The sequence below is a fragment of the Vespa crabro genome, chromosome 15 (assembly GCF_910589235.1).
Source record: "Vespa crabro chromosome 15, iyVesCrab1.2, whole genome shotgun sequence".
Taxonomy (NCBI): Eukaryota; Metazoa; Arthropoda; class Insecta; order Hymenoptera; family Vespidae; genus Vespa; species Vespa crabro.
The window spans coordinates 4800553-4821655 of NC_060969.1; the positions used below are offsets into that span (position 1 = coordinate 4800553).

General features: G+C 30.1%; 6 protein-coding genes across 10 annotated transcripts; 2 read left to right on the forward strand and 4 right to left on the reverse strand.

The window, feature by feature from the left end:
- Window positions 1-21: 21 nt before the first annotated feature.
- LOC124429554 (acylphosphatase-1-like) lies at window positions 22-1021 on the reverse strand. The gene is made up of 4 exons (XM_046974984.1): window positions 842-1021; window positions 752-768; window positions 443-552; window positions 22-371 (listed from the first exon to the last, which is right to left on the reverse strand). Exons 1-4 carry the CDS (start codon window positions 921-923, stop codon window positions 257-259), a joined length of 324 nt encoding a protein of 107 aa, XP_046830940.1. The 5' UTR covers window positions 924-1021; the 3' UTR covers window positions 22-256.
- A 102-nt stretch (window positions 1022-1123) lies between these two features.
- LOC124429551 (CDK5 regulatory subunit-associated protein 3) lies at window positions 1124-3438 on the forward strand. Its single transcript, XM_046974976.1, has 8 exons — window positions 1124-1244; window positions 1325-1499; window positions 1586-1824; window positions 1917-2190; window positions 2273-2556; window positions 2644-2855; window positions 2939-3110; window positions 3194-3438. Exons 1-8 carry the CDS (start codon window positions 1239-1241, stop codon window positions 3260-3262), a joined length of 1431 nt encoding a protein of 476 aa, XP_046830932.1. The 5' UTR covers window positions 1124-1238; the 3' UTR covers window positions 3263-3438.
- Window positions 3285-4922, reverse strand: LOC124429553. Its single transcript, XM_046974983.1, has 6 exons — window positions 4793-4922; window positions 4183-4420; window positions 3934-4092; window positions 3756-3865; window positions 3508-3680; window positions 3285-3414 (listed from the first exon to the last, which is right to left on the reverse strand). Exons 1-5 carry the CDS (start codon window positions 4920-4922, stop codon window positions 3514-3516), a joined length of 804 nt encoding a protein of 267 aa, XP_046830939.1. The 3' UTR covers window positions 3285-3414; window positions 3508-3513.
- A 1042-nt stretch (window positions 4923-5964) lies between these two features.
- On the reverse strand, window positions 5965-9260 carry LOC124429552 (WD repeat-containing protein 38-like). Of its 5 annotated transcripts, none has more exons than XM_046974980.1 (11): window positions 9123-9260; window positions 8983-9023; window positions 8742-8894; window positions 8585-8680; window positions 8310-8490; window positions 8088-8194; window positions 7866-8006; window positions 7696-7776; window positions 7396-7626; window positions 7238-7334; window positions 5986-6053 (listed from the first exon to the last, which is right to left on the reverse strand). In XM_046974980.1, the coding sequence occupies exons 1-11, from the start codon at window positions 9214-9216 to the stop codon at window positions 6040-6042; spliced, it is 1236 nt and encodes a 411-aa protein (XP_046830936.1). In that variant the 5' UTR covers window positions 9217-9260; the 3' UTR covers window positions 5986-6039. The 5 variants fall into 5 exon arrangements, with proteins under 5 accessions (XP_046830938.1, XP_046830936.1, XP_046830937.1 ...); XM_046974981.1 differs by lacking the exon at window positions 5986-6053 and adding an exon at window positions 6455-6588 and having other exon boundaries at window positions 8585-8620; XM_046974977.1 differs by lacking the exon at window positions 5986-6053 and adding an exon at window positions 6455-6588.
- Window positions 9261-9471: 211 nt separating this feature from the next.
- Window positions 9472-11168, forward strand: LOC124429494 (arginine-hydroxylase NDUFAF5, mitochondrial). The gene is made up of 3 exons (XM_046974843.1): window positions 9472-10278; window positions 10367-10551; window positions 10657-11168. Exons 1-3 carry the CDS (start codon window positions 9647-9649, stop codon window positions 10941-10943), a joined length of 1104 nt encoding a protein of 367 aa, XP_046830799.1. The 5' UTR covers window positions 9472-9646; the 3' UTR covers window positions 10944-11168.
- Window positions 11134-12104, reverse strand: LOC124429495 (ubiquitin-fold modifier-conjugating enzyme 1). Its single transcript, XM_046974844.1, has 4 exons — window positions 11885-12104; window positions 11637-11768; window positions 11354-11521; window positions 11134-11261 (listed from the first exon to the last, which is right to left on the reverse strand). Exons 1-4 carry the CDS (start codon window positions 12005-12007, stop codon window positions 11175-11177), a joined length of 510 nt encoding a protein of 169 aa, XP_046830800.1. The 5' UTR covers window positions 12008-12104; the 3' UTR covers window positions 11134-11174.
- Between the last annotated feature and the right edge of the window lie 8999 nt (window positions 12105-21103).

A 21103-nucleotide genomic window follows, 5' to 3' on the forward strand; every position in this document is an offset into this window, starting at 1 on the left:
ATAATTATAATAACTAATGGGTATAATACTTAATGGTTTATTGTGTCCTAACAATATTAACTCTTGAACAAAAGTTCGATATTTAAACTTTTAAAAATTATACTAAAATTAAATTGAGCAATTATTGTAATTTTATTTATAACATAATTCTCATTGTGCGAGTAAAGCAAAAATAATCTTGCATTATTGGCGAAATAAATCATAATATTCAAATAAATAAAGCAACTCTAACAATTTAATTTTCTACTTTCAAAAATTATTTTCTGATATCAAAGCTCGTAAAGGATGGTTGCATAATCTCTTTTTCATTCTTAAATATTGCTTTCTCGATTGCTGATTGGGGACTTCCTGTACATTGCAACCAACGCTTCCTGAAAGATATTGAAAATATGTTAATAAATATGACATGCAATGAAATGCCATGAATATGATCCCCAAGTACATTTCTTCCACTTTTGATTGTTCACCCTCCAGTTGTCCAACTACAGTTCCTCTATCCGTATTCATACACCAGCCTTTTAAACCTAACTCCTGACTTTTCTTCTGAGTGTACTACATTAACAAATAAAATAAAAACACTTGTCTTTATGCAGAACTAAATAATATAAGTATCTAATTTAGTATATAACTTTATGAAAAAAAAATCATAAACATAATTTTATACAAAAATCAGTGATTTTGCATTCTCTATATATACAAATGTTCAATTTAAATCTGTGTATAAGTTCCAAAGATCTTTGAAAAGAGATACCTTTCTGAAGAAAACACCTGAAAATATAAATAAAAAGTATAATTATTAATATTTCCATGTTGATTAAGTAAATGTTTTTTTATGATATACCCTGAACTGTTCCAAACACTTCAAAGTCCAATGATAAGATTTTAGACATTGTAATAGACGTTAGAAATTGACGAGAAATCATAAAAACAATTATAGTGAATCAATGCAAGACAGTCAATTTTTTTAAATGCATTAAAAAAATGCTTACTATATAATTGTCTTTTTTCTTGTACATAAAATACTGATAATATAGATTATAATCCTCGTGTAAAATAATGATAGAATTTGTACCTTCCTTCTTTGTTCTGCAGATGGTGTTTTTCAACATCTATTTTATGCTAGTAGTTTATGGTCAAGCTGGATTGAGCTGACAATTTCTCATGGTCAAAATTGAATTAAATCACAGCAGCTGTTACAGTTTTCATAATACAGTTAAATAAAATACATATTATTTATCATGAATGTAAGTTGAGGATTCCTATTTTAATGGCAAAAAAATAATTTATAATCATATCTTGAATTTTGAAACATTTTGTCTTTCAGGAACAAAACATTCCCATTGATATTAATGTTGGTAGATTATTGGAATGGCTAATCAGTAGAAGACATTGTAAAAAAGATTGGTATTCAAAAGTTGTAACTATTAGAGAAAAAATAACCGATGCCATAAAAGATATGCCAGTCCGAGATGATGTAGCATGTTTATTGTCTACCATTGGTAATAATAAATTTTTTATATTGTGATTTTGTTCATTATCCCTACAAATTTTTATTTCTATATATTTTTTATATTTATTCCCATAGACATCAATTATTTTGACTGCCGCAAATTGGTTGAAATTTTAAAAGAAACCGAAGCAGATACAAAAAATATGTTTGGGAGATATGGATCGCAAAGAATGAAAGATTGGCAAGAAATTATGTCTTTGTATGAAAGGGATAATGTATATCTTGCAGAAGCAGCACAAATGTTGATGAAAATTGTGAAATATGATATACCCAGTTTAAAGAAACAAATTCAGAAATTACAACAGATGCAAAATGTAAGTTATTCTATATTGAATTAAACATATTATAATTAATATATATGTTTCTATTTATAGTATATTTTGACATGTATAATTATATTCTATAGGATTTAGATAAAGAAACGGAAAAACATAAGAAATCAGAGAGAACAGCAAAAGCTGAATTCGATGCCCTCTGTAAACAATTAAATATTTCTGGAAAAAATATCAGATTTGAATTGGCTGAAACTGCTAAAATCGAATTACCAAAAATTTGTACAAAGATAGCGGAGAAAACAAAATCTCTCAGTGATATTGTTAATTTTTACGAAGCATATGTACAATTTACAAATGGGAAAGAAATTAATGAAGATAGTATGAAATGTTTAAAGTATGTGATAGGTACGTTAACAAAATTTAAATCTATATTTAGAAGTATATATACTATATGAACACTTAATCAGATATTACATATTTTTTATAGCAAAAGGAAATACTACAGCAACAGAATTTTTACAAGAAGATTCATCGCAATTGACATCTGACTCTGATTTCAACATCACTGTTGTAGAAGATAATAATGAAAAACAAACAGAAGATATTTATGACATAAGAATAGAAAGCAATGATTCTTATGCAGATAACATCACGTGTGAGAGTTCTGATGCAGAGTTGATATGTTTACAAGATGAACTAATAGTAGACTACCCCACTCCAACTATTTTAGAACATCAAACAATGATAGACTTTATGAATGATTTATTAGAAGTAAGATTAATAACTAACTCGCTAGACTTAAGTTGTCAAGTATTCTAGAAATAAACTATAAATAAATAAACAAATGTTAATTTCTAGCTGGAAGCATTTTTGAAAATGCGTCTATATGAATTTCAACAAGAAAGTAAAGAAAATTTAATGACCTTTAGTCACATGCAAGAGGCATCAGAAATTGTTCAACTTTCTAATTTACAAAGTGTACAAAATATGTTAGAAAGAATGCAAAATATTATATCTGACATGTCTGATAGCAAATATGAACATTTATACTCTATCAGAAATCTTCCAAGGTAAATAATATTTATATAATTTTAATAATATTTTCCTAATGTATATTTCTCCTTCGTTTATAAATAAAAAATATTTATTGCAGTTATGCAGATACATTAACCTTATCTCTACAACGAAAATTAGCTATAGTTGAGAGAATGTTAAAATATCAAGACACTTGTATACAAAAGAGAAAAGAAGCGGGAGAACGTATAATAGGTCTGCAGCCTCTTTTGAATCATGCAGTACAAAGAATGAAAGAATTACAAACCGAGGTATTATTTGAAATTATTATGATAATATCTTTGATAAATACACTATGATATTTAATACTCAAAACCTTCTTACGTTTTTACAGATAGAACAAGATATTTCAAAGAAATATCAAAATAGAACTGTGCACATAAGAGGAGGTTCTATTTTGTAATAATTATTAAATTATACGTTGAGTAAGACTTGCACACAGCTATTCTCTGAACTGTTAACTCATGAAATAAGAGTAAACTAAAACAAAATCATATTTTATATTTTTGTAATATAAATTCCTGAGGTAAACGCTGCTATTAAGATACGTGCAATCTGTAAATACATTATAGAGAACAATTATGCTTCATTATGAAATCTATCTTTGGTATAATGATACTATTTTCTTAATGAGTATTGATACAGTACGTGAAATTACATAATCATGAAAAGATTTTGTACTAGTCTCCAAGGTGATGAAGTACAAACAGCCTTTGTAGTTGGACAAGGATAGCGGCGTAAGCATTCTGCTAATGATCTATCACATTCGCATAAACGTTGTGCACACGATCCCGATCCTCCCCATTTACCATGTTCAACGGCTATAAATCAAAAGAATATCATCTACTATGTCAACTACCATAATTTTACTAAGATATAACTAATGATATACCTACCACATACAGGTTTGTAACCATGATAACATCTCCAATAATAGGGTGCAATATATTCCATGAATATAGGACATTCTGTGGCATCGTAACACCAATCATGCATTTTACAACACCTAAAAGATTACTTTTTCGTTAGGGAAACGGCAACACTTTGATTTATATTGCAAAATTAAGGAAATACCGATCGATTCCATCAATGACATATCCAGATCCTAAGAAGCCACAATAACAACCATATCCTTTATATACCAAAGGATTACATCCTGTAGCACACACTACCATATTGTAAAGATGAATGACACCTCTTTTAAATCTTGTATGATTCGTAAGTTCACCAACACTTTCAATTACAACCATGGATTTATATATCAATTGTTTACGTTTAAATCAACTTTTAGCCATTTAGTTATTGAAAATAATATATACTTACATCGTTTTTTCGGCCTTCGTAATATTCTTAGTAGCATTGAGAAACGATGATAAATCAAAATGTATACTTTTATTCGTATTTTTCGAAGATCTTAAATTTTCTAGATACTCGGTATGTTCCACTTGTTGATTCTCATCGCGCCAATCAACGATTGGCCCTTTGATACTTGAATCATCGCGATGAACTCTACGAATTAAGCCAAGGCTCGTTTTTTTTATTGTATATGGCGTTACATTACCTGTACAGACAAAATAAATTATTATGGAAAATAATATTATAAGATTAATTATATTTATCGATTGGAAAACGACAGAAATAATATTCCTTATCGTTATATATTTTATCTAATGAAAATATATTTCATCCGTATTCCATTATAAATTTACTTTCAGTCTTGAACATTTTACGCTTTCGTGACACTCCTTTAGAAATATCAAAAGAATCGCATCGCGTGAGTAACGTATTCGAGATCTGTAAAGGTATAAAAGTAATCACGGAGCTCATTCAGAGTTTCAAATTATACCTCTGTAAAGTTTCTAAATAAAATGTACGTGTCGTTTTCCATCGCATTAGTATTTTCAGACTTTAAATCTTACGGATATATACATACCTTGAGCTTCGCAATAAAAGACATTAATAAATATAATTAATTTCAAAGTTAAAGGTAAAACACTTCTACGCTTGCAAGCGAATCGCTTTGCTACCGCGTCGAAGGATACATCAATTTCTGTGAGATGCATCAGATATGTTTTTCTTATAATTACAAAGAGACAATAATTTCGAATCAATTCGTGAATCTCTTCGTGTCATCTACTGACCGCTTCGAATTTTTTCGGCATTTCACAATGTACGATTATTATCATAAATTACACATAAATATTACATATTAATGTTACACATTTGTTCATTGACACAATTCATCCTTTCAAGATCATGATTATTAAATAGAGTAAACTCGATCAAATTAAAACGAAGGATACAACACTTGTACACTTGTTCGTACGATTCCGTCGTAATAGGATAGACAACGATATCATTTTTTTAAATTATCTAACACTCGATATAATACTTTGATCGTATTGAATACTCGCAGGAGTCCTCGATTCGAGAAGATTATATTTTTCTATGCAACAAACAGGTCTATAGAATTTTTCTCTCCTCTTGTCTCGTCTCTACTGCAAAGCTGGAGACTTAATGATGATCCAAAAGGTAGAGATCTGTCTACCAGGTGGATGACTTTCTCCTTCCACCAAACTCTCGACAGAGCGTGCAGCAATGCGTTGTTAACTTTGACTGTTTCATACGTCTCCATATATCGGATAAACTTGTTCATCTCCAGCGTACCGAACAGGGAGCGCCTGGTTGATGCTTTGAGAAACCTACTGTTACACTTTCGTCGTAAGTTCCTTAAGAAGGAAAAGGAGCTCGGTTCTCCCGTGACGTCCATTCCATACGTTCATTCTCTTCGGCTTTACTCTCTTGACGAGCTCGGGTCAAAGGTAATCTTATATTATTATTTTTTTTTTTTTTTCCTTCATGTAATATACCTAGACGTAAATTTCGTTCCAGTAACCTGAAAGATCAGAGTACAATTACAACTAGATGACAAGCTTGTTAAATTAAAAAGATCTCGCGATTTTCGCTGTTACCTTTTTTGTTTAGTTAACTTTCTCTGAGAACAAAGATATTATCGATTAATTTTTTTTTCATATATAATCGTAAAATATAATGTGCTTCACAATTTCGTTGTATTAAATAAAAAATACAGACCATTCTCTCATGATACTTTTATACGTAATGAAGCACCAGTTCAGGAAGCGGATTGTAAATTCCTATCAACCGACCCGATTTGGTCCGCTAATTCGTAGGATCTATTCATAAAAACAACGTGAGAATACTTTCAACGTGAGAATTGTATCAAAGAGAATAAAGAAGATATATCAGCATTCAGGAAAAAAAAAAAAAGAATGATACGGATACATATACGTAACAATTGTAAAAGCATGGTTATTTAAACATGCAAATACGGGTAAACGTATTTCAAATACGTACTACCTCTAAAATGAAAGTTTAGGCAAGTGTTAACGGTACATTCTCACAATCAGTAAGCGTAAAATGTTTTACTCGCCAATGTGGGTAATTAGAACAAAGGAACAAAATGTATCGAAAATAATTTACGTTGACGTGTGGTGTAAGCAACGTGTAATGTAAATGTTTTTTCTCATCTGACACGAGCTAACGTTGCATTTGATACGCTTTAAGCGTTACGTTGTGTTAGCCTACCATCCTTCCAACCTCATAATTATGACTGTGACGGATAATAACGTCGCGTCGCTCAGAATGCAATGGTAATTGCAATTGTAAATTACTCCATACGCGTTATGACGAAAATATAAACATCAGGCTCTGAAAAAGTCATGATTAGTAACAAAACTTTTGAGTTTCCTATCTTTTTTTCTAATTGTTACGCATAATTATAGTAAATAGTGTAGTATTTTTACTTCTTCATATTAGAATACAAGAAGATTATTTCATTCTGCATTTGTAAATACAAAATTATATATGTATATTATATATGTGTATCGTCAAAGGCCGACACTTTATATATGGCCTATCTATGTAACGAGGCGTATCGTACCGCAACTCTACATGGCACATTGAAATTTCTTATACACTCGACTCGTATTTTCAATGGTGTAACAACTATATAAGACTATATTCAAATATATGTATCAATCTTATTTTATAGGGATTGTATACCATGAGAAAAAAAAACTAATATAACGGGCTAGGAAAAGATAAGAGAAATTCAAAGCGAAGAGAGAGAGAAAGAGAGAGAGAGAGAGAGAGAGAAAAAGAATAATAGACGAAATTAAATTTTATGTTATTCGACCTAAATTATATTAATTAAGCTGATATACTTGTATATATTTTTCTATATAGGAAATTAGAACTAACATAAATACATTATTAAATAAGTTTTAAAATAGTCATACATAAATATAAGAAATGTAATCTTTAAGCTAATTAAGATTTTGTTATTAACTATAATTACCAAGCCTAAGTACAGATTCCATGCCACCGTAGACTATCGTAGTTCCATTGCTGTCCAATGCAACGATTGGTTTATTTACATTGAAACTATCTATTACCTACTCAAAAAGTCAAATAATAAAACGACATAAATACGAGGCGAAAGAGATAATAACTAACCTTTTGTTCTTTTATATTAATCACTTCTACAGCACCGGTACCAGAACCAGATGCAAGTATATGATCACCATAAGGATCCCCATCAAAGTACTGAACGGTATAAAGAAATTCACCCTCTAAGGTGGTAGGTCTGTTTCGTGGTTTTATTGTCTCGATTAATTTAGCACTCATTAAATCCCAAATTTGGAGACTTTCACGGACGACCCAAGAACCCGTTAAAATGTGCGATTCCTGAAAAAAAGTAAAAGTATATATATATAGAGAGAGAGAGAGAGAATTGAAACGCACTTATATTATTACTCGTAAATCAATCGCATCGCCACAAATGTGAGGCCCTTTGATCGTTCTAATGGATCCATCACTGACTCTGATATCCCAAATCTAAACAAAAATAATTCAATGAGACATATTGCAATTGACTTTATAACTTCAAAGAGATGTGTACTATTAGCTTTGTATTAGAAATTTACTCTGACTGTATCATCCCAGCCTCCGGTAATAATCAAATTCGTATAAATATGATGAAACCTCGCAGCGAATATTCTCATACGATGAAATCTCGTAACGTTGTGCATCATGTCTTCCTCAATTCTCCGATACGTCAATATTGGCTAATGAAATTTTCATTATTGAATCAAAAAAAATATATATATATATATTACAAAGAGAAAAAAAAACGAAATTTGATTTACCTTTGCGATTTCGGAGTCATAAATTCTAACAGCTGCATCTTTGCCACCAGCAACCAAATAATTCCCATCGGAACTAAGATCTATCGCATTAACTTCGTTCATCGGTTCTAAATGAATTTTCTCAATATAAACTCAAATAAATATATATTCGCGTTATATAGATTCGATAATTGAAAAAAAAAAAAAAAATATATATATATATATATGAAAATAAAAATATACCTGAAATAAATTTGTTAATTTCGTTTTTGTCCGTCGTACATTGAAAAATATTACCGCATGCGCCAGACGTATAAAAAACATTCTTTTTTATCGGATGAAATCTACAGCTCATAATTGGAAACGAAGTTTCCATACCGCCTCTCAATGTTGCTTTCAATTGTCCAGTTTCGCCGCTCCGAATCTACAAACAATAAAGTTCAATTTCTTTAATATAATATATATATACGTTTATCTATCGAGTAAAATAAAAAATATTTATATATAATATTATATACTTGAATAGAGCCATTTCCAAAACACGTGACTATGACCTCACCATTTGCAGAGAAACGTGCGCAGTAAAGACCATTGAAATTATCAGGGAAACGAACCTAAACTTTAAATATATTTATTAACTTAGAGGTAGATTAAAAGATTTATTTAGAAATAAACCTCATGAATAATACGGCATCGATCTTTTGTCGACGAGATGCTCATTCTAGCTTTTTGCAGCCAACTATAACGTCTTTCCATTTCAGCTTGTGATATTTTTCTCTCGGTTAAATAATCCATTTTCAACATCGTAGCGGGTATTTCTGTTATGGTCTTAAATGATAAAATAATAAATTAAAACTTCATGCTGTTCGTTAATTCCGTGTACTCAAAATATAATTCGAATTTTACAGATACTAACATTTCTTTGGTTATTATTATCCGTCCTCTCGTCTACAGTTTCTTGAAAAATTTACAATTAATTATACGTATTATCTCTTTGTTAAAACAAAAAAAAAAGATTTAAATATTCAATTGAACATAAGTTTGAATTTTACATACCAGTATTAGATTGACTTAAATTTTCCTGTTGTCGATGTTGATGAGGACGATTCACTCGATGTTTGCTTTCTTTTTCATTTCTGTCCTTATACATTTTTTAATAAAATAAAGAAATATTGCAATGATGTTTGCTAGAAAAATATATATAAAAGATTTATTACAGTATTTCGAATTTTTGTAAAATGTGAAGTTATCTTTAAAATTGACTTCGTATCGATTGTAACTCGTTGTCAATGATTTCGATTATCGAAAATTGAAGTTTTAGCGCCATCTTGTAATGAAATGTTTATACATATACGTATATCATCAGTCGATAGTTTCGTAGTAAACAATTATAAATTTGGTAGGAACTGGTCAACTGTATATGGATAACTTTTAAACGTTTTAATACTTTAGTTTATTAACTTTAAATTATTATTTTAGATTATATAGTATATTATATTAAATTTATTACAAACACTAATATAATCCAAAAAACTAATATCTTTTATGTTAATATTCTTTTATTATTATATTTAAAAATAATGATCTCAATAGTATTATTTAATAAACAAAAACGTTTAATGCAAATAGTATCTGACTGCTGTGATCTATATAAAAAATCAAAATGTAGTGGCTTAAGCAATTATAATGGTATTTGTACTATAACTACTTTCACTCCAACATTTGCTTTACCACCTGGCAGTAGCATGAATGTTTTTGACAGATACGCTAAACTATTGCAAAGAGAACGTGCTGTGAATGCTCCTGATGTTAAATTGTATGATTATATTAAAGATGAAGTAGGATACAGGTTATCTGATAGAATATTTGATATAAAAAGGACTTTTAAAAGAGCTCTAGATTTTGGATGTGGTCGTGGTCATGTCTCCAAGAATATTTTAAAAGAATCCGTAGAAGAATTAATTTTAACGGACATGAGCCAAACTGCATTAAATCAAGCCGAAACTAATGAAGGTATTAAAGTTGAAAAAAAAATTATTGATGAAGAAGAACTAATATATAAACCAGACAGTTTAGATCTTATCATAAGTTGTTTGAGCCTTCATTGGGTCAATGATCTGCCTGGATGCTTTAAAAGTATTAATAATTGTTTAAAACAGGATGGAGTTTTTATGGCTGCAATATTTGGAGGAGAAACATTATATGAATTAAGGTTAATTGATTAATCTTCTCGCTCAAATAAACATTATTATTAGATATGTTTTGTTTGTTCTTTCTTCAAATTCTGGTATCATTATTAGAGGTTCTTTACAATTGGCAGAATTAGAAAGAGAAGGAGGAATTTCACCACACATATCTCCTTTTACGGAAATTAGAGATATTGGAACTTTATTAACAAGAGCTAATTTTACTATGTTAACTATTGATACAGATGAGATAGTTATAGGATACCCTTCTATGTTTGAACTCATGTGGGATTTGAAAGGTACATATATCCACTCATTAAATAATTCAATATTAAAGGTGTTAATAGTACTTTTGAAAACAATTACTTTACAATATTCTTTCGTTATTTGTTATATTGTCTCAGGAATGGCAGAAAACAATGCTGCAAGAAATCGTAAACTTCATTTAAAGCGTGACACTTTAATGGCAGCTGCTGCTATATACAAAGAGTTATATGGAAAAACTAGAGAAGATGGAACTTCATATATACCTAGTACATTTCAAATTATTTATCTATTAGGATGGAAACCACATCCATCTCAACCAAAACCTCTTCAAAGAGGTACAGGTCAGGTATCTCTTAAAGACTTACACCAACTTGATAAAATAATAAAGGATAGCACACAAGTAAAAATAGATGAAGATAAATAAATTTGTAAATAAAATATTTGTTAATATAATAGCATCTATTTATGTCAATAATGTATATAAAACTGTTTAACTGTTTAAAATATATATAACAGTGTAATTAGGAATGATATATACAGATAATTCATTTAAAATAAAAAAAGATGTCTAAAGCATATGTGATATTTTAACAATTATCATTTAAAATACAAGTATTTTTTTCTTTCTAGATATTTAATCTATATAAAGTATGTGTTATTTTTTTTCTTCATTTTTTTCCTTATGCACTACTACTCCTTTTTGTATAAGTTCAGGTATTTCTACCGCAAGCCATGGTCCAAGCTACAATTTAGAAAATATAATCAATTAAAGGACAACTCATCTGGTATATATATAATGATATTAAACTATAAATTAATATTTAAAATACATACACCAAGAGCCATAGCATGAGCAATACCAAATTTGGGTACATTACGTGCCCACAAAGGTTTAAAGTGATCTGTTAAACAAATTTTTCCACCTCTATACATTTTTGCTGTCTTACCATCCAACTCTGGTAATGCAATCTCAGGTGCTGTTGCTGGATACGTTACAGGTATCTAAAAATTCCATAATTAAATATTGTCTATTAATTAAACATTACTATTGCACTTAAATTTTATAACAGCATTATAATAATATTTAATATAAATTAAGGAAAAATGAAATACTAACATCAAATTCAATTTCAAATTCATATTTTAAATAATTTTGCATGTACCAACATTTTCCAAACCATCTTGTACCTTCTTTATTTGATTCTAACCTAAACCAATCATTGTTCGATTCTTTATTATTCTTGACATACTGTAAGGAAAAAGAGAGATTTTGTATTAATAACATTATGAATGTTCCAAAATAATATTTAAGATAACTAACATATGGAAACTATCATTTTTAGAAAGTAGAATACATATCATTACCGTAATCAATGCTTGATATTCTTCTTTTAATCGTTGTATCCACAAATTTTTATCCCTAGGACCAGCTTTTGTTTGCAACGAAGGAATACCAGTTAATGTTTTATTTGTCACTTCATCCTCCATTGTAATTTACAATAAAATAAATCAGTATTAGACTCAAATAATTATTGATACTATAACATTTCACGTTGATTATCGAGCGCCATCTAGGAAGTATCTAAACGAATTTTCGCGCAATTAAGCAAGTGTGCTTTTTTAATATTAATATTGACATTGAAAACAGATTTTTTCTAAGAAATTATATAGGTCAGTAGTGCCAACAAATATATTTTAAAGCCTTTATTATCGAACTAAATTATACGTGTTCGTGTATGTATATGTAACATCTGTCTGAACAAACGAAAGAATTTCTTTGTCACTTATCTTGGTATTGAAAATAGGAATTTTTCAAATTATATAGTGTCTGAATAATGTAGGTTAAAATTTTCTTTCTCATCGTATTTCAAGTCATTTCTTTCTAGCATAAATATCATTTCAACTTCTATAAATTTTTAAATCATCGTTTCTTTAATCTGAATTCATCACGAATAAATCTATATTCCAGGAAACGTAATTTCGAAATATTCGTAACTTCTAACATATTCCAAAATTTATATTAAATTAATTATATCAAATATGGAAAGTTCTTAATCTTTAATTTTCTTGTAATGCAGTACAAACGAAGTACATTCAAATATCGTAACTCGCATATTCCTTCCATTCTGATTGACATTAAACGATCGATGCACGCTGAAAGAAAATTATTACAACGCGTTTTAAAGGCTATGTTTAAAATTTAACTCTCTTTAAATATTGAATTAAAGTTTTGTTATATTTAATGAATGTGCTATTGTTTAAACATTAGTTAGTTATAATCTGCTTACGTTTCAAATTGTTTAAATAATTATCAAATTATCGATTATAAATTATTTAAACTTTTTTTCGTATTTTTTAGTTATATTTCTATAACTATCAAATTTTAATAATTTATTTTGTTAGTTTGATCTAAAATAATATCCGTTTAAGTAGTTTTTAGATTCCTATATCATATTTTTAATATTTTCATATTTTCGTATAATAGATCGAAAAATTACATATTTCGCGGGTTGAGGAAGCCATTGGATAGGTGGCATACTGCGCATGCGTGTGGGTCCGTGTAGTCTTCTTGCTATTGGTGATTCCGCCATTTAGAATTATTTCGTCGTATAAGTCACAGCAGACCTTCGTCGTCCCGTTAATTACAGGTCATTAGTATGTTCTTTTTTAAAGTATCTTTTTATTTTATATATCAAATCGATTTCTCAAAATACGATTTACACATATGTTCGTTCGCAAGTCGTGGCATCGTCTTGTTTAAAAAATATCCGCAAAAATAATATCGGCGTTTTGGTTTCTCCTTTGAAACTATCACGTCATATTTATTTCTCGGATTTGCCAGCTTTATTTTTGAGATATCGATACTTTTCTCGTCCTTTAATGATGCTCTAATTAATAATTCTTCCTTAATTAATCGTATTCGATTGTATTTCGCCGTATATACAATTTTCATATATATATATATATATATATATATATACATATATATATGCATACATATACATATTTTTCTTACAGCAGATACAAATATCGATAATTCCTGGACGCATATATATTCACATACAATTAATTTTCTACTTTATTAATATCGATTTAATATTTTATCGATCTAATAACTTTCTGAATAGCATACAAACTAAGAAAATTACATAGTACGCTAGAAATAATGTTTAAAATACAATTCTATCGTCCTGCACGCATACGTAAGTCTATCTATTTACAAATAAATACGGCATTGTTCTTAATAGAAAGAGAGAGAAAGAGAAAGATAGTAATAAGATATGGATAATAGTTTCAAAGTTCTCTCTTTAATAATGTTTACAAATTTTCAGTCTTTAACAATTATAAAAACAAAAATCAATCACGATGTATGTGTTTGTATATATATTATTGTATATGTATATATAGAGAATTTAGGAAATACCAGCAAAAGCAGATGTAAACTATCAAAGGACGACCGGGAACCTTGACTCGACCTTCCTGTTCGTTCTTACTAATGTGTCACGCAGTTCTCGTTCAGACAAGCAGCCTTCCAGACGTGTTTAGACCTGCTCTCGCTTCGTCAATTCCAGTTCGTCTAACTTCTTATTTATATTATATAGAATGTTTCGTAAGCTTGATTTAATCATTGATGGATTATTAATCTTATTTTATATCATATTAGAGTTCAATATACGCAACATTTATGCGTTGAATACACAGGTTACATTTATACACGTTGTATACATTGTACATACTCATTCATAAATTTAGTTAATTTTATTCTGTATTAATAATACTCTTGAACTTTTATAAATGAATTTTTATACATTTATAAATGGATCTCCATACGCAGCAACCTCCATGTGGTGAGATCCGGAAATCGGTATTGCGAACGTTTATATATTTTATATTATACAACGTACGCACTGCCGGGCCAATGGCTGACGTTCGGTGCATTAGAAAATATTTTTGATAATATTTTAATTCATTAAAAATTTTGTCAACATATTTTACATTGAATTTAAAGAATATTAAGAAGCACCAAGAACAATAAAAATTTAATTAAAGTATAATAAAAGTTACATTAAAATAGAATAAAATTTCAAGATACGTTTAATCGTTTAATTAACATTATAAAATATTATAATTTTAATATTACTGCTTCTTGTCTAGTTTTATTTTAATGCTATATCTATTCTGATTTATAGGTATCCATGCAATTAGTATATTTCTGTGAACATATCCCTATCGCGATCATATCCATTTTTAAATGATAGATACAACGCGATTTTGTTCGTTTGCTTTTATATATTCATTTATTTTAATATAGCTTATAAAGTTTTGTAGTTACATCTTTTGAATGACATCTTTTTTCTTATTATTATTATTACTGTATACAAAAGATACAAGTTCATAATTTTAGTTCATGTAATTTCATCAATATGATATATGATATTTAATATTTTATATTTAATATATAATATTTAATACGATATAAATTGTAGAAGTAAACAGCACAGCTTGCTTTAACAATTTTTCTTCAACAGGTCTTCAAAGTTGTTGATCGCGCGCAATGCGATCATAGAGTCAGTGCTTGTGCGAAATGTTTGAATTTTTTGCAATCGAATAGATTGCTTTAAAAATAAAATAAAATAAAATCGCGAATTAGAGTCAGTGTTGTTCGCCGTTTAGAATTTCACGGTCGCGTTATTAAACCAGAAAAACAAGAATTTATGTCATATTCTTGTTAAAACGATTTGTTCGCCGCGTTGTTAGAATCATTAACACACTTTCGGCCGATTCGGTGGAAGAGGATTGCGTTGCGATAAATATTGTTATGGTCGAAAGTGTGAATTTAAAAATTCATCCTCCATCTTTATCAACGAATATAAAGCTTCGTCTGGATACAATCACATGTAAGTATATTTCTTTATTCTAATCATTATTTTCTCGTTCATTGTTTAAATCATATTTTTTTTATCATTTTCATTCATTGAACATATTCCTTTGTAATGGAACATATAATTAAATTTCTTTTGCGATTCTTTTTAATTACAGATTAATCAACGATTCAACGTTTCATCGATTCAACATTTCATCGATTCACCGTTTCATCGATTCACCGTTTCATCGATTGAACAATAATTTCAACCAACTTCACGACATCATTCGACCTACGTCGAGGGGGACGAGTGTTTTGGAGCCATCGCAGAACTTCTTAAGTAGTAAGTGAAAAATTTTAAGTTCCTCTGGTGCCCATCATGCCGAGGATGAAAGGTCCATATCGGCACGGGTTACTGGTTGTATTCGTAGATGTCTTCCGTTCAAAACGAGCAAAAGTGACCGTGATTAAGATCTTTGATTTTATTCACGAGTGATTTCCTATATGTGTAGTTAGCTCTTTTTTTATGAATTTTTTATTATTATTATATAGATGTCAGGCTAGGGTCTTCTTGTTTCAAAGTCGTTTAATTAAAAGTGCTGTTAATTAGCACTTTCTTTTTTCTCTTCGTCTTTGCTCGCGATATTAGTAATGAAATCGGGCATTCATTTACCCGATTTCGTCCAAATAAAGCATATAACGTGATCTACGTTACATGCATTGCTTCGTACTTAGTCTATTTAATCGCGATTTACTTCGATATTTTGATATATCGATATACCAAAAAATGAGCAAGAAGACAAACCCATTTCGCGACGGATAGATTCTGTCAATCAAGTGGTGGATCGCAATCCCGTTCTTTCATTAGAACAGCCATTTGATGAAAGGAATCGTCCGAGGTTGTTTTTTATATAAATTAAATATTTCAATAAATTAAATATTTCAATAAATTAAATATTTTAATAAATTAAATTTTTCAATAAATTAAATTTTTTAATAAATATTCACTCATTATCCAATTTCATAACCGCATAATGTGTATGTATATATACGAGATATATGCATATTTCATACCTACATGTCAACACAGCTTTACCGCGGGTCGCTCAAAGGCCCTTATGCGGTGTGCAATGTGATAGAGTTGTATAAGATATTTTGCAACTCTAATTTTACCACAACGTGGTAACTATTATAATTATTATCATCATCAATTCCCTCCCCCTCTTCCTCCTTTTGTTTGAGTCCTTGCTAATAAGGTAATAAGCAATGAGACTCGTAGAGTCACAGCCCGTTTAGGCCTAGTTTATAAGTTAATCATTTTTTAGTTCAGGATTTTCAGCTCTAATTATATTAATACCCGTTTCTCCCCCCCATGCTTTCTGCGTTCTCATCTATGCGTTTGCCCAGGTGTTACTCGTATGGGTGAGAAACAGTCTGCGTGGGTTTAGTTTTAATTTTTTTCCTTTTTGGCGACTGTCATTGTGCTGGTGATTGCACGGTGTACCTTGCACTTGTATGTGCGTTTTAGGTGGTGCATTGTACATCGTTTCGCGATAACTTTTTAATTAATAATAAATAAATATCTTATTGTATTAATATCGTTTTACATAGTTACCACATTTTTTTCTGTGGAAATTTTTAAATACTCGTATTTATTACTAGTATCCATGTATATACTAGTATGTACTAGTATTTTTGCTTTAGTCATATATGCAATAATCATTAGCCGTGGCAGTCGATTACAGCAATTGGTACGTACTCCTAATACATTAGAACAATACGCGGTTGAACTGGGGTGTCGGAGGTGCCCCGGGGCATGCTCTCTAGTGTAGGCTTTTGCACCCTGGTGGAATGTGAGAGAACCGTGGAGTGTATGTGTTGGTGTGAATGCTTTGCACTTTTTAAATATAGGTAATAGGCAGGCAGGTAGCATACCTTTTCTGAGTGAATGTCAAAATTTATTTTAAATAAGTAGGTAAGGACCGGAAGACGCTGGATCCGATTCTCATTCAGAAGTGGGAAGTCCTGTCTCCGGGGATTTGTGAAGTTTCAGCAAATTTTACAATTATTCAGTATGTCTGAATTATCTTTTATTCCCTTTTTTTCTTTTTTTTTTTTTTTTTTCTTCTTTTTTGCTGACACTTTGCATCACACGATATATCAGTATAAAACAGTTCGAAAAACTTTGCACTCAATGAGAACATTAGATTTCATATCTTTTGAACTTAGTAAAGGATTTTGAACTCGTTCGATACTTAGTTATAAATTAACGCTTGCACTTCGCGATTCTTGAAATATTTACGAATCTACATATTTTTTTTTTGATCCTGAAATTTCATAACTGCATAATGTGTATGTATATATACGAGATATATGCATATTTCATACCTACATGTCAACACAGCTTTACCGCGGGTCGCTCAAAGGCCCTTATGCGGTGTGCAATTAGAGTTGTATAATTATTTTTACAACTCTACTTTTACCACGACGTGGTAACTATTATAATTATTATCATCATCATCATTATCAACCTTCTCCTCCTCCTCCTTTTGTGTGAGCCTTTGCTCAGAGTAGAATATACTTGCGTGCGTAAAATGGAAATATTACAATTCTCGTGGATCTAGACTTCTTATCGAAACTTATTTCATCTTTTAAGTGCAAGCAGTTAATCTTAGTTTGTAATAGGTTCAACGATTAGAATGAATATCATGTTTGCTGGAGCATTCGATTAAATGTGCCTGTGTAATTGTGCACGGTTGATGGATTCTTTGAGTCCATTGATTGTCCACAGGCTAGGATAGCTTTACGGGTTAATTCAAATATTCATATATGAATCTTTTATTTTTTTTTCTATTTTTTTCTTTTTAATTAAATAAATAAATGAATAAATAAATAAATATCATTAGAAAATCGAGACGCACCCAGGTAGAGTAGAAAACGCAATTGAGAATACGTGTTGAGATTCGTCAGTGCCGTTTGGGGTGATTCATTCGCGAAATTTGCCATACCTCAGTGGTTATATTATTTAGAAGAAATTGATACTTTACGTCGCAAGTACTTACCGCTCGTTAGGTTAAGTAATAAAAAGAACAAAAACAAACAGCCAATGTGTTGTTTACTTCCCAACTTCCTTTAGCTTGCGACTATTGCGTCTCGTTCAATGCGTGCGTTAACACGAGTGGTTTGAGCCTTGTTGCGTAAGGTGAGATGATCAGGTCGGGATTAGGTCGGTTTAGATTAGGGACGATTTCATTCTTATAGTATAATCCACTGCGGCATGTCAATTTTTGTGGGTGCGTTGTTTCAAACGGTAGGGCGTTTTTTGATGCGTAAACTTATTTTGCGTCGCACGTAGGGAATGCTCCAATGCAGTGGTTAGGGCACGAAGCAAGAAGAGGCTATGTGCTGAAGAGGCCCCCACTAATTGTGGCTCAAGAGGGCAACTATCGACTACAAGTCATTTTTCAAAGGTGATCGGCATGTCGAACCCTTCGTTAATGGCTTATGGTCTTATGAAAATCCCATTTACCCTTTTACCACGTTGTCACTTATGCTCGTAGTAGTTTGATCCTGGATGGAGATGATGGACCATTCCATCTCCTTACTACAGTGGTCCGCACTCGCGTACGGTCTTTGCGATTAGAGTCAAGCTTTTGCAATGTTATTATTAATTAATAGAGTCTTTGCAATTTCTTTTTTAAAGTAAAGTCGAGTCATTGAGTTTTTCAAAAGTAGAGTCAATTTTTCTCTTTAAAGTATAGTAGAGTCCCTTGCATTTTTTTTTTTTAAAGTTGAGCCCTCCCTTTACATTTAAAATTAAAGTCGAGTCGCCCTCCCTTTACAATTTAAATTAAAGTCGATTTCTCCCTCCCTTTACATTTTAAATTAAAGTCGAGTCATTGCACTTTTCTTTTTAAATTAAAGTCGAGTCTTTGCATTTTTTCCATTTTAAATTAAAGTTGAGTACTTGCATTTAAAAATTTTATAGTAAAGTAGAGTCTTTTCTTGAAGTAGAGTTTTAGTTACAAAACTAGAGTCACGCTCGTTAAATATTGTGTGGACATCCATGGCCTGCAGCAACATTGGACTCAGGAGTGCATCTGGATACCCAAGCATGTTGATTTTTAATTCAGAATAATCATATATTTTTTCTCTTTCCTTTTCATAACTGCATAATGTGTATGTATATATACGAGATATATGCATATTTCATACCTACATGTCAACACAGCTCTACCGCGGGTCGCTCAAAGGCCCTTATGCGGTAAATAATGTGAACATAGGATTGTAAAACCATTTTTACAATTTCCTAGTTTTACCACGAGTTGTAAAATAACTCATATGTGGTAACTATCATCTTTATCATCATACTCATTATCCTTTTGTAGTCTGATTCTCATTATTCTGATTATCCTGATTATTATAATTATTATGATTATTATGATTATTCTAATTAAAAATCTACAAGACTTGATGTACACATCAAAAAAGGACATGCCTGCATTCAGGAATGCAGATGAATATATTATAGCGAGGATATACATACATTTTTCATTCAGAATGATTAAAAATGAATGAATGAATGCACTAATGAGGATAATTAATCAAGAGACATATAAATATTTTCGATCTCTAATGATATATTTTTTTTTTTCAATACATTAAACTCGTCTGACAATAAATAAAGAATATTTCATATTATTTTATATATAATAATTGACTGATATTTAAATGGTGCAAATGAACGAAACAAATTTTTAATCATTCTGATAAGAAATATATGTCTTGCTAAATAAATAAAATGACATAAATGGCAGCCAGCACTCAGGAGTGCATATTGAAATATGTCAAGGGTATACATTTTTATTCCAAAATTATCAACAAATAAATATGAAATGAGAGAACTACTAAGTATATATGAAAGAGAGAGAGAGAGAGAGAGAGAGAGAGAGAGAGAGAGAGAGAGAGAAAGAGAAAGAGAAGGAGAGATTATTTCTATTATAAATATACATATATGAAAATTTCATACGAAATACTAAGGAGATATAATAAACGATATAAAGATTATAACAAATGTTTATACATATGGGAATGAAATATGATTGTTTTTTGGAATAAAAATGGGTAAGTCTTGGTATATAAATGAAGCGATCGAAATGGCTTGCCTGCACTCAGGAGTGCCTATGATAATTTCACAGTAAGTACATACCTGCACTCAGGAGTGCATATGATAGGTTCACAGTAAGTACATGCCTGCACTCAGGAGTGCATATGATAGGTTCACAGTAAGTACATGCCTGCACTCAGGAGTGCATATGATAGGTTCACAGTAAGTACATGCCTGCACTCAGGAGTGCATATGATAGGTTCACAGTAAGTACATGCCTGCATTAAAAAATGCAGATGAACATATTATAGTAAGGATATACATTTCTCGTTCAGAAAAATCAAAAATACATCAAGGAAAATGCACTTGTATATAATGAATTAAATATAATAAATTAAAGTATATAATAAATAAATATTTAAATTTCTAATTTTATAATATTATTTAATAGAAACGAAATTTATCTAATAATAAATCAAGAATATTTCATACTCTTCCTAATACAATAATATATTTATATTTAAATAGAGTGCAAATGAATGAAAAGAAAATTTGTGTCATTCTGATTAGAAATGTATAAATCTTGCTAAGCGAGCGATATGATACAGAAATA

Excerpts from the sequence above, each read along its gene's own strand:
- LOC124429554 (XM_046974984.1), bottom strand. The coding sequence starts at position 923 with ATGATTTCTCGTCAATTTCTAACGTCTATTACAATGTCTAAAATCTTA. Across the intron at positions 372-442 it reads CAATCAAAAGTGGAAGAAAT|GAAGCGTTGGTTGCAATGTA; the intron begins GTACTTGGGGAT and ends AATATCTTTCAG.
- LOC124429551 (XM_046974976.1), top strand. Across the intron at positions 1,825-1,916 it reads AATTACAACAGATGCAAAAT|GATTTAGATAAAGAAACGGA; the intron begins GTAAGTTATTCT and ends TATATTCTATAG. Across the intron at positions 3,111-3,193 it reads TGAAAGAATTACAAACCGAG|ATAGAACAAGATATTTCAAA; the intron begins GTATTATTTGAA and ends ACGTTTTTACAG.
- LOC124429553 (XM_046974983.1), bottom strand. The coding sequence starts at position 4,922 with ATGCATCTCACAGAAATTGATGTATCCTTCGACGCGGTAGCAAAGCGA. Across the intron at positions 4,421-4,792 it reads CTTTTATTGCGAAGCTCAAG|GTAATGTAACGCCATATACA; the intron begins GTATGTATATAT and ends TTGTCTGTACAG. Across the intron at positions 3,681-3,755 it reads TGGTTACAAACCTGTATGTG|CCGTTGAACATGGTAAATGG; the intron begins GTAGGTATATCA and ends TTTGATTTATAG.
- LOC124429552 (XM_046974977.1), bottom strand. The coding sequence starts at position 9,216 with ATGTATAAGGACAGAAATGAAAAAGAAAGCAAACATCGAGTGAATCGT. Across the intron at positions 8,895-8,982 it reads ATAATAATAACCAAAGAAAT|ACCATAACAGAAATACCCGC; the intron begins GTTAGTATCTGT and ends TTATCATTTAAG. Across the intron at positions 8,491-8,584 it reads TTGGAAATGGCTCTATTCAA|ATTCGGAGCGGCGAAACTGG; the intron begins GTATATAATATT and ends TATTGTTTGTAG.
- LOC124429494 (XM_046974843.1), top strand. The coding sequence starts at position 9,647 with ATGATCTCAATAGTATTATTTAATAAACAAAAACGTTTAATGCAAATA. Across the intron at positions 10,279-10,366 it reads GAAACATTATATGAATTAAG|AGGTTCTTTACAATTGGCAG; the intron begins GTTAATTGATTA and ends TATCATTATTAG. Across the intron at positions 10,552-10,656 it reads ACTCATGTGGGATTTGAAAG|GAATGGCAGAAAACAATGCT; the intron begins GTACATATATCC and ends ATATTGTCTCAG.
- LOC124429495 (XM_046974844.1), bottom strand. The coding sequence starts at position 12,007 with ATGGAGGATGAAGTGACAAATAAAACATTAACTGGTATTCCTTCGTTG. Across the intron at positions 11,769-11,884 it reads AATATCAAGCATTGATTACG|TATGTCAAGAATAATAAAGA; the intron begins GTAATGATATGT and ends TTTTCCTTACAG. Across the intron at positions 11,262-11,353 it reads CTCATGCTATGGCTCTTGGT|CTTGGACCATGGCTTGCGGT; the intron begins GTATGTATTTTA and ends TCTAAATTGTAG.